The 12,025-nt window shown below is 35.4% G+C and overlaps 1 protein-coding gene across 3 annotated transcripts in view; it reads left to right on the top strand.

The window, feature by feature from the left end:
* Window positions 1–12,025, top strand: part of CFAP47 (cilia and flagella associated protein 47) — a 519,587-nt gene that overhangs the window by 403,962 nt on the left and 103,600 nt on the right. For all 3 annotated transcript variants that reach the window (XM_088028500.1, XM_088028501.1, XM_088028499.1), the window contains 2 exons: window positions 6,875–6,983; window positions 9,809–9,913. In XM_088028500.1, the coding sequence (XP_087884626.1) occupies window positions 6,875–6,983; window positions 9,809–9,913 (214 nt within the window). The remainder of the gene's footprint in view (window positions 1–6,874; window positions 6,984–9,808; window positions 9,914–12,025) is intronic.

Genomic DNA, 12,025 nt, shown 5'->3' with positions numbered 1-12,025 from the left:
GGGGATTTGTCTCGGTTTCAAATGGGGTAACTGAGGTTTACAGATGCTAAGTGATTTGCCCTAGGTCACTAAATGTAGAAAAGAGACTAAGGAGAATGTTCTTGTATACAATTTTCCAGATTCAAACTGGTGGATTTACATAGAAAATCCAATGGAAATCCAAAGATTTGCCCTACAAACCCTTAAAAGATAATCTCTAAACAAATAAATAACATTTGTGCATATAAAAATATGCCAAAGTCTCTACATTCTCTAGCAGAAATATCCTTTGGCCTCTTTCCTGCTGCATATTACAGTATCATACATGATTTTATTAACAATACTTAACACAGGGTGATTAGGAAATATGCGGGTCTGCAAGAGGATTTGGTGCAATCTTACTTCAAACAAAATACAGCATGTTAGGCCTGAAGGCAAACCTAAAATACCCTGGAACTACCGTATGTGAAAGAAACAACATGCATGTGTAATAACATAAAGGGCTTTTACTTAAATATAACTTATAGTATTGGGCTGATTTTAACGGCCTAGTAGATCCTCCAGTATTCTTGTTTTTGTTGCCGTTGCAACTTGTCTTTCCTGCATTTCAATCACCATGGATAAATGAAACTTTAGGTCTCAAGATTTTTTTTTGTCCAAAGGATGATACACATTCGTACTTTTAAAGAGCATGTGCACTAGTGGGCAAATCAGTACCTCTTTGTTAATTTCTCTCCCTTAGCACTCCAGAAGAGTGTTGAATTCTCCCAGTGCTAGATCTGTAGCCAAATAAATCTGTAGCAAGTGATTTATTAAGGAAGTGGTCCCATTAAGAACAACCTGTAAGAGAACAGGGGAAACAGGATAAGAAAAGGGAAGAAGCTAAGCAAGGGTGTGATTGCAGGTATGGTCCCAGACTATCTGAACCTGCAGAGAGCTCTGTAGCATAAATCACATCTCAGAGTTTGTCCTGTCTTGATGCAGAGATGCTTGGCTTTTGAATTCCCATACTAGTCATTATAAGCTTCCTTGGGAAGAGGTATAAACTCCCAGGCACTTCTACTGTCTGTACAGTTGAGGAGGTAGTAGGACCCAAGGGCAATCATCTGAAGGTCTCAGAAGGAAAATGAACAGCAAGCGTGTAGAAGTTGGGGTCTGAGGGTAGAGAACTGGTAAAAATCTTCCCAGGGGAACTGGGTAGGGTGCCAGCAGTGTCTACTTTAACTTCCTAACAAACTTATTTCTACTTTTATATTTTTTCTTGTTTTAAAAATATATTAATGTATGAAAACTATATATGTATATAAAATTATTAACAAATGTAATACACTTATGTGAAAATATTTAGCACAACCAGTTTTGCAATCATTTTTTTTTTCATTCCACTAACAGGTGCCTACCTTTTCTCTTTCTTTTTGAGTTCTTATTACTTTTGGTCATGTTCTAAAGTGTAATTTCTTTTTATCTAAGTCATACTGTATGTAATTAAAAGTTGCATAATATTAATAGATGTTTGATAATAACTACTTTTTTAGCCAGCCTTATTCTGGATCCCTATCTTCTTTGGAAGTTTGATGGCCATTAATTGTATCCAGTGTTTTTAAAATGTTTAATAAATTGGTGTGGTTCCATTTTCATACATTTTCTAAGCAGTTGGAGTCTCCTTCAATATGGAAACACATGACTTTCAGTTTCTGGAAGTCTCAAATTACGCCATCTATTTTCTCTCTTCCTACAACATCTATGTTTTAGTTTTAGAACTTGGGGGCTATTTTAATTTTCTTATTTTTTGGCCTTTTTTTTTAACCAACATCTGTGTTTTTGCATTCAGATAGATTTACCTGAATTTATCTTCCATTCTTTTTGTTGAATTTTCATGCCAGTTATCAACATCCAACACCATTTTTGTTGTTGTTTGGATGTTTCTTTTACATATTTTTGGGTTTTTTTTTAAAATCACAGTGTTCTGTTCTTATTTCATGTTGGTAATATTTTTTCTGATATACTTAAGATATTAATGGTCATGGTCTTTGTCTTTAATTATAAATTTTGTTCTCCTTTTTTCCTACTCAAAACTTTCCCTGATACTTGTTTTGCTCATATTTAAGGATTTATTTATTTAATTGAGAGCAAGAGAGAGTGGGGGTGGGTGGGTGGGGCAGAGGGAAAGAGAGAATCTCAGGCAGACTCCCTGCTGAGTACAGAGCCCAATGTGAGGCTCAAACTCACGACCCTGAGATCATGACCTGAGCCAAAATCAAGAGTCGGACGCTTAACCCACCGAGCCACCCAAGCACCCCTTGCTCATATTTAGATGTGACACTCTGTAATGATAGTCAGGACTTATTGACCCACTCATGTTGTTCTATGTACCATTCTTCATTTATTTTCATTGCTGCAAAAAAAAAAAAATTCCTTTTTATTGTTGATCGACTTTTGGGTTTTTTTTTTTCCCAGTTTGGTATATTATGAAATATGTTGTTTATAACATTGTATATGCTTTTGTTGCACATTTGTGCTCATTTCTATTGGGTACAAACATAGGAATGCAATATCACTGTACTCTAGTGGATAACAACAAAGAATTCAAAATTGGTTGTACTTATTTACACTCCACTGGCCATATAAGAATTGTACTTGTTTCACATCCTCAAGAACATGCGTATGGTAAGACTAATTTTAACCATTGTGATGTGTGTAAAGTGGTACATTGATGTACTTTTATTTTTTTTAAGATTTTTAAAAAAGATTTGTTTATTTATTTGAGCAGGGGGGAGTGGAGAGGGAGAGAGCGGGGGGAGGGGCTGAGAGAGAGGGAGAGAGAGAATCTCAGCAGACTCTATATTGAGCCCAGAGCCCAATGCAGAGCTGATTCCCATGACCCTGAGATCATGACCTGAACTGAAATCAAGAGTCAGATCCTAACTGAGCCACCCGGATGCCCCTTCAGATTTTGTTTGTTGAGTAATCTGTACACTCGAACTCACAACCCTGAGATCAAGAGTCATACACTCCTCTGACTGAACCAGCTAGGCACTCCTATGTCAATGTACTTTTAATTTACATTTCCCTCATGACTAATGAGGTTGGGCATCTGCCATATGTTTATCGGCCATTTTGATATAGGCTTTTTTGAAATTTTTGTTCATGTCCCTTGACCATTTTACTATTAGTTTGTCTGTAGTTTCCTTTATTTCTTACAGTTCTTTATATATATTGGCTACAAACCTTTGTGGGTTGTATATGTTGCAAATACCTTTTCTTGTGAATTTCCTTTTCTGTCTCTTAAGGGAGTCTTTTAATGACATTAAATTCTGAATTTTAATGTAATTATTATTATTATTATTATTATTCTAACATCATTAAGAACTTCTTTGTCATTTCTCAAAAAATATATTGTCTATACTTCTCATATTTAGATCCACAATGTACGTGGAATTGAAATCTGTATGTGATGTGAGACAAACATCAGTTAGGAGGTCATTACACTAATTCAGGACCAAGAGGACAGCAGGTTAGACCAGAGGATTGCCAGTGAGTGTGGAAAGACGTGTTCAGTTATGGTTTATTTTTTAAAGTAGAGCTGATGAGTTTTGCTGGCTACTAGTATTTGAGGCATAAGGAAAACAGCAGGGCATGAATGACACTAAAGTTTTTGACCTGAGCAATTGGAACTAGAGATGTGACATTAACTGAGTTAGAGGATACTATAAGAAAAGCTGGTTTCAGGATAGGTATCAAGAGCTCAGCTTGGCATCTGTAAATTTGAAGTTTCTGTTAAACATCTGAATGATAAGTAGGCAGTTTGAGAAAAAGCCTGGAGTACAGTGGAAATATTCATGTTGGAGATACATTACTTAGTTGTTCCCAGGTTTATGTCAAGCGTAAGCAGAGACAAGTGGAATAAACAGTTTTAAGTAGGACTCAGCACTTTTAAGTCAGAGACAGCCTTAATTATAATCTATGATTTGCCTTACAGATTATTATTAATGAATTTCAGAATGATCATGGTCACTTACTAAATAATTTGCAAAATGGAATTAATTGAATTCAGTCACCCCAGGAACCTTTACATATTAGAGGCATTTTTTGTTTTATCCTTTTATGGTAAGTGCATTCTTCCCAGTGATTCATGATATTTTCTCATCACCAGTGTTTGGCACTGTCTTCTTATTTTTTTTTTTTAAGATTTTATTTATCATTTAGAGACAGAGAGAGAGAGAACACAAGTTGGGGGAGAGTTGGAGGGAGAGGGAGAGAGAGAATCTCAAGCAGACTCCCCACTCAGCTTGGAGCCCGACGCGTGGCTTGATCTCACAAACCTGAGATCATGATGTGAGCTGAAATCAAAAGTCAGACACTTAACCGACTGAGCCACCCAGCCACCCGGCACTGTGTGGTTTTTGTTGTTGTTGTTGTTGTTGTTGTTGTTGTTTTAGTGTCTTTTTATTTTGAAAGAGCTTAAGATTCACAAGAAGTTGAAAGAATAATTCAGAATTCACACATACGCTTCATCCTGGAAATGGTTTTTAAGGTGCTACCACTTGGTTCACATTAAAATTACCTTCTTGGTGCATCTGCATGGCTCAGTTGGGTAAGTGGCCAACATTTGATTTTGGCTCAGGTCATGATCTCAAGGTCCTGGGATTGAGCCCTGCATGGGGCTCTGTGCTAGCAGGGAGTCTGCTTCAGGATACCTCTCTCCCCCTCTGCCCTCCACACGCTTGCTCACTCTCTCTCTAAAAATAAATATTTTAAAAAAAATCATCTTCTTGTTTTTCTTTGACAAGCGATGTTATTTTAATTTTCCCTTCTTATTCTGTATTAATAAGTTTGAAACAGTCTTGATGAAAAAATATTTTATCGTGACTGTTTAGAAATAAGTATAACAACATTTTAGACTCAAGAAATTTAATTTTGTCCCTAAGTAATAAATATGTGCATCAACAATCCTCAGTATATACATTTGTAATTACAAACTTCATTTCTCATTATTGGGAAAACTAGCAATTAAAGAAAAGACTTATTAAATTCAATTCAATTGAAAACCTTTTCCAGGATGAACAATGAGTCAAGTTCCTCTTTAGTTAATATATTTTGCTTCTTGGTCCACTGGCAATCACAGGCTACATACACTTCTTACTTTTTGTATCTTTGCCCATTTCTAATGTCATCAAGTTATATTAATCTTTGCAATGAAATTGATTTTAATTCCCACAGAACTTACACTGTTTCTCACTTTTTTAGATTCCACATATAAATAAGATCACATAGTATTTGTCTTTCTCTGTCCGAGTTATTTCACTTAACATAATGTCCTCTAGGGGCGCCTGTGTGGCTCTGTCCGTTGAGCGTCTGCCTTCCATTCAAGTCATGATCCAAGGGTCCTGGGACCGAGCCCCATGTCAGGCTCCCAGCTCAGCAGGGAGCCTACTTCTCCCTCTCCCTCTGCTCCCCTGCTCCTGCTCTCTTGCTCACTATCTCAAATAAATAAAATCTTTAAAAAAAAAAAAACAACATAATGTCCTCTAGGTTCATCCATGTTGTCAACAAATGTCAGGATTACCTTCTTTTTTAAGTTTGAGTAATATTTCATTGTATATTTCATGTTTTATTTATCCATTCATCTGTAGAAGAACATTTAGGTTATTTCCATATCTTGGCAATTGTGAATAATGCTGCAATTAATGTGGGAGTGCAGTTATGTCTTCAAGATACTGATTTCATTTATTTTGGGTATATACCCAATAGTTGGTATATACCCAGTATTTGGGATCCAATTGTTGGATCGTATAGTAGTTTTCTTTAATTTTTCGAGGTACCCCCCTCTTGTTTGCCATAGTTGCTCTACCAATTTACATTCCCACCAGTGGTGTACCCGTGTTCCATTTTCTCCACATCCTTGCCAACACTTACTATTTTTTTAAATGACAGCCATCCTAACAGGTATGAGGTGGTATCTCAGTGTGGTTTCACTTTGTATTTCTACAGGATGGCAGTTTTCATGCTATACATCAAAAGGTATTAGAAATGATGGTAAAGTGAGAATTATGAATCCTCTTGATTATTCTTTGCTTTGAGCATAAGTATCAGCCACTTTTTTTTTTGTAATTACTCATCATTGGTTTGGATCTTTTTGATGTAATGGACAGAACTTTGTGAATTTATTACTCATTGTTATTATTTCTAAACTGTGTTAACTTTTTTGCCTGAATTTAACAGTTATAAAATAATGAGTAAATATTGCTCCTAAAACTGGGATATATTCCACTACCCAGTGTGGAATAACATTCGGTTTCCAAAATAGAAAATCAAGGACTAATTTAGCAAAATGTCATTAGTTCATACATGATTATTCTTATTTTGAAACTCACATAAGTCATTGTATTAGCTTCCTAAACCTGTCCTAACAAGTACCACACACTGGGTGGATTAAAACAACAGAAACATATTGTCTCACTGTTCTGGAGGCTGGAAATTTGAAGTGAAGGTTTCAGCAGGACCAAGTTCCCTCTGAAACCAATAAGAGAGAATCCTTCCTTTCCTCTTGTGGCTTCTAGTGCTTACCAGCAATCCTTGGTATTCCTTGACTCAGAGGTGCGTCACTCCAGTCTCCACCTCCATTGCCATATGCTCATCTTCTCATGTGTCTTCACGTTATCTTCTTATAACGACACCAGTCATAAGGGATTAAGGGCCATCCTACTCCAGTATGATCGCATCTTAACTAATTACATCTGCAGTGACCCTCTTTCCATATTCTGAGGTATTGGGAGTTAGAACTTAAATACATCTTTTTTAGGTATGCAGTTCAACCCATGACAGTCATCAAGTTTATAAAATTATCATTGAACAAGTTTATGAATAAGTTTACTCACTTCATTTTTCCTTCCAGGTATGTCACTCAGATCCTTCCTTTAGTTAATCCAACACATGAGACCTTAGAATTGCAAGCAACAAACAGTAATCCTGAAAATTTTGTCTTGGATGTTAACAGATCATCGGTAAGTGTATTTGGAAAGCCAAGTAACCTACCACCATTAGAGCATTTTTCAATACTGATTTTGGGACACCATGGAGTATTATCATTTGATTTATTAATTAATAAGGTCTCAATTGCTTAAAATTTAAAAATAGAATTTATATACATATATATCTCCCCCCCAATTTTAATTGATCAAAGAAACCAATATCGCATCCATCTAAATTTTTAAAATTCTATATGCTAGCATCATACTCATTATCACTGGACTCTAAATGAACTGGTTGTGCTTTATTTTGGACCATTTTAGTAATCAGATTTGGAAATCATTCCCCAGTAGTATGATATTGACTCAGCAATCTTTCTATGTTTCCAGGGTTCTAAGAGGCTAGTTCCTTCCAGCACTTGATGAGTTCCTGCCCATCACCTGTCCCCCACTTCCAAACAACGTGAACAGTTCTGACCCTCTCTCCTTTCTCTACCCCATTTACTCATTCCTTGGTCCCTAGCATAGACTAGAACCAGTCAGTGGGCCCCAATCACTTTTCTGCTCCCATAAGTAACAAAACAAGATCTGAAGGTTTAACATCAATCTTTGTATCCAAGCATATGATACCAAATATGTACAGTGAATACCAAAACCGTGTTTTCAGGTAAACTTCAAAATGGTAATGGTGATAGATTATTTTCTTCAGAGCATCTCACAGTAAATCATGAAGCCCTGTTAAGTAGATATAGTATTTAAATAAAGGCTTTTACTATTTGCTGTTTAGTGATTGTTTAAGAAATCTACAATGTGATTTCATTTGTATCTTACTACCTATCTCTTGTCAATGACTGGTTGCCAATTAATAATAATATGATATGAAATTAGTTCTTAACTTCCATAATGTGTCAAATTAGATATCACTAAGTATTATTATTGCTAACACCAGTTTCTAATGAGGAATTTCAGTTATTTGTAAACTATATCCTGATCACCATATTCTGATTAATTTATGGAAAATACAGTGTTAAGTAATACAAGCATGTGTGTACATTTTAGTATAGTTATTCTAAGATTAAACTATATACACAATTGTGTGTATAGCATTGTGTATATAGTTTAATCTTAGTGCTTAATCGTAATGCTCTGCATTATTATTATATATGCTTGTGCATATATAAGCACAAACTTATTCTTTCTACCTTGGTTCTTATGTTAATGATTTGCTACATTTGTCTTCTCTTACATTTCTTACTGTTCAGTCTGAAGGTAAATTGTAGGCATCATGCTATTTCAACACTAAATACTTCAGATTATATTTCTTAATAGCATAATTAATCTCCCACATCATCTAGTATCCTGTTCAAATTTAAGTTTACTCAGCTGTCCTGATAATCTTTCTCTCTTCAACTAAGATCCAGTGTAAACTCACATATTGGAACTGGTTATTATGATGACACTTGCGTGTAATTAAATGTTTGCAAATTTCCAAAAGGTCCTATATTTAACAGATTATCTATATTCCATTATACTAAACCAGTACATTTGCTGCAGATAAATTCCAACCAATAGTGTTTGTCTTCCTTTTCCTTGAAACCATGGGATTTTTCAGTGAATTTTAGGTGAAAATAAAGGAAATTTTATTGAGTTCCTGGTTGGTTATATACACTATCTCAATCTGTGCTACGTGCTTCTGACATATATTTAGGGAAGAGGAATTTGAGGCCAGAGAAGCTAAAATACTTAAACCTCGTGGCTAGTAAGTGGTAGACCTAGAATTAAAATCCAAGTTAATGTACTGGTATATGGTTTTTCTAATGAAGTAGATGATTTCCTTATATCTATCGATCTATCTAGAGAACTTTTTGCTAAATTGAAAGAATATATGAAATACAAGTTTTCTTATTTTTTTTTGCTAAGGTTGATATTGAAATTAATTTATACTCATTATGTATGCATAAACTTAAGTGATTCACTATCAAAGGGAGAGCCAGCCTGAGATAAAAATATTTGCTATAGATAAACCACACATATGTAGATAGTAAGGAGGTGACTGTTCTAAATATAACAATGAATTGTATTTGTATTTCATGGTCATTATCAGAGCATTATTATTAAGCACTAAGTGCTACATTCTACAGGGATTTGAATGACACTGCTATATTGCAGTTTTATATTTTCAAAAGTTATCTGGCAAAATACAGTAGTGAAAAAAATAAACTTACTTTTCAGACATATGCCTTTTCATTTCATCATTCTGTAAGTGTTAATGTTAAATATTATATTATTCACAGTATAGCATTTTGATGTAGTTGCTGGCTTCTTTCACAATCTCTAAAGAGATAACTCATTCTAATACTGTCCAGACTCAAGTTATCCTAACAGTTCACACCTTGAGTGTGTATATGATAGGGCAAAAAGGAACACTTCATTGTATACTAAAGAAGCCTTCCTTACATCTATGCTTACTATCAGTTTATCTCTTCTGACATCGCCAAGGTACAAGTTAGGTTCCCAGTGGTTTCAAAAGTATCTTGGGATGATCAATAAGCTATCGGTTCTTAAAAAAACATATATTTCTATTATTTGGGGTTCTTAGTTGGCTTTAAAAATTAATCCTGATTTCCTTTTATAAAGCAAGTAACTCCATGTGGTCATTGTCTGGGGGGAGAACATGGGGTAAACACTACTGAACACTGTTTACCATGGCCATTATACCAATATTCACCAAGCAGGCATACTAAGAATGGGTAACACGTACAAGGCAACATACTAATTACACGAAAATCAACCTGGCACACAAAGATCCTGACTCAAACAAAGCATTGATTTTTTTTTTTTCTCTCTCTGAATCTACACAGCTGACCATACCTCCTCACTCCGTCAAAGAAGTATCTGTTCACTTTTATCCTTCGGCTCTTGGAAGAACTGGTCATCAAGTTTCTATCACCTTCCACTGTACTCAGGTATGATAGATTATTCTTGGACCAAGTCAAGTTCATTAAATTTCAATATCATAAATAAGTAAATCTAATTCATTCACTTGACATATTACTGGCATTTATGTTTATTTTCTGACTTGTTTACTCATATTTTCATGAACTTAAAGATGAAACTGTAGGAAATGTGATCTTGCAAATATTGTATTATTTTTTCATTCTATTTCATCTGCACAGTGTTACTGATTAATAATAATTTTTTAAAAGCAACAATAGTTAAGGGGTGCCTGGGTGAGTTAGTCAGTTAAACATCCAAGTCTTGGTTTCAGCTCAGGTCATGATCTCAGGGTCATGAGATCAAGCCCCACGTTGGACTCTGTGCCTAGCACAGAGTCTGCTTGAGATTCTCCCCTCTGCCCTTCATCCCATTCGCACTCACTCTCTCTCTCTCTCTCTCTCAAGTAAATAAAATCTTTTAAAAAATAAAAAATAAAACAACAGTAAGTGATAATTTTTTAAGCATCTCTAAACTTGCTACATGCCATTCTAAGAATTATAGCAACCCATTCTCACCACAATCCTGTGGTCGAAGTATCAATCTCATTTTCTGGATCAGGAAACAGACACAAAGAAATTAAGTTCAGGCAGGTAGTAAGAGGTTTAATTCAGACCCGAACCCAGGACATGTGACTTCAACCTGTCTTCTTGACTGTTTTTGCAGCTACCTACAGATTGCTAAGTGATTATAACTCTCTTACTGCCAATGAAAATTTTACATAACTTTTGACAATTATTATTATTTTTTATTTCTTCAAGTGTTAGTGAGGAGGAAAGTAAATGGAGATATGTGCTTTAAATCCTACAGGACACCAAGGAGGTTACAAAACCCTGCCACCTGAGAGGCAGTGGAATCAAATATAATATAGGGGACCCCATGTCAGTGCAAGACCGGTGGGTGACTAGAGTATCCTCTCTTCCAAGAAAATGTGTAATTTACCTTCAGAAGAAAAAATTTGAGGCATTAAATTTCTTACGTGATGACTGACTCTTATGTAAATTGAACCAATGCTCTGGAAGTATGCTTGATTCCCAATAATATTAAAGAGTAAAATACAATAATCCTTTTCATACACAAGAGAGAAAGTGTAGTAGAGATTATTTCCTTCTACATAAATAATTTTAACAAGGCAGATCTTTTTTTTAAGATTTATTTATTTACTTTAGAGAGAGAGTGCACAAGGAGGGGGGAGCAAAGAGAGAGGGAGAGAATTTCAAGCAGACTCCCCACTGAGTGCAGAGCACGGGGCTCCACATAGGGCTTGATCTCATGGACCTGAGATCATGACCTGAGCTGAAATCAAGAGTTGGAGGCTTAACTAACTGAGCCACCCAGTCACCTCTGGAATTGGATCTTTAAAGGTTGTGCTGTGTCTTCTTTCAAAAAAGTTTGAGGTGAAGATGGGTGGACAATATTACTTTTTTTTTTTAATGCACATGTTTGTTTGGATACTTTTTAATTTCCCTCTCTGAACCCAAGGGGATAATTTAAGCAATGCCAGGGTAGTTGTTGGATACTAGTGTTCAATAATGGTGGGATGTGGTCTAATTTAGCAGCTCTAATATTCCAGGCCACTTGGTGAAACGTGAAAACATGGCCTTCTTGTTTTTGTAGTTTGGCTCATTCCCAGTGCTTTAAAGTAACTTCATTTCTGTCATCCAGGAATGATTTTTATTAAGTAGCCAAAAAAGTAAGTAATTTATGTAAAAAAGTTGTTGATATACTTGAACCCTGTTGCTTGATTCTAGTCATTCAATGTGTGGAGTCAGGTTAGGACATTGTAAATGAAAATATAGTGCACTTGTATTCTGCTAGTAGAATCTCTAAAAGTAGTGCAGGCATTTGAAGATATATGCTGATAAAACTTACCTTTAATCCTTCCTATGCAGAGGTAGCATTTTATGGATTTACTGTCACCACCTGTCCTAGTTTTGAAACAGTCTTAAAAGTTTTCCTCTTTTATTGGAGGCTTGGACACACCTATGTAGTTCAAGAGATTATAAACTAGGTTATTGTTTGTTGGTTTTCATTTTGTGACCTCTTCATTCATCTGGAACATTAGCAAACTGTTCAGTGCAGAA

The sequence above is a fragment of the Eumetopias jubatus genome, unplaced genomic scaffold, assembly GCF_037043125.1.
Source record: "Eumetopias jubatus isolate StellerSeaLion01/CBP00866 unplaced genomic scaffold, mEumJub1_p1.0 scaffold_11, whole genome shotgun sequence".
NCBI lineage: Eukaryota > Metazoa > Chordata > Mammalia > Carnivora > Otariidae > Eumetopias > Eumetopias jubatus.
The sequence above is the reverse complement of the archived record's forward strand: the minus strand, read 5'-3'. Positions and strand labels throughout refer to the sequence as shown.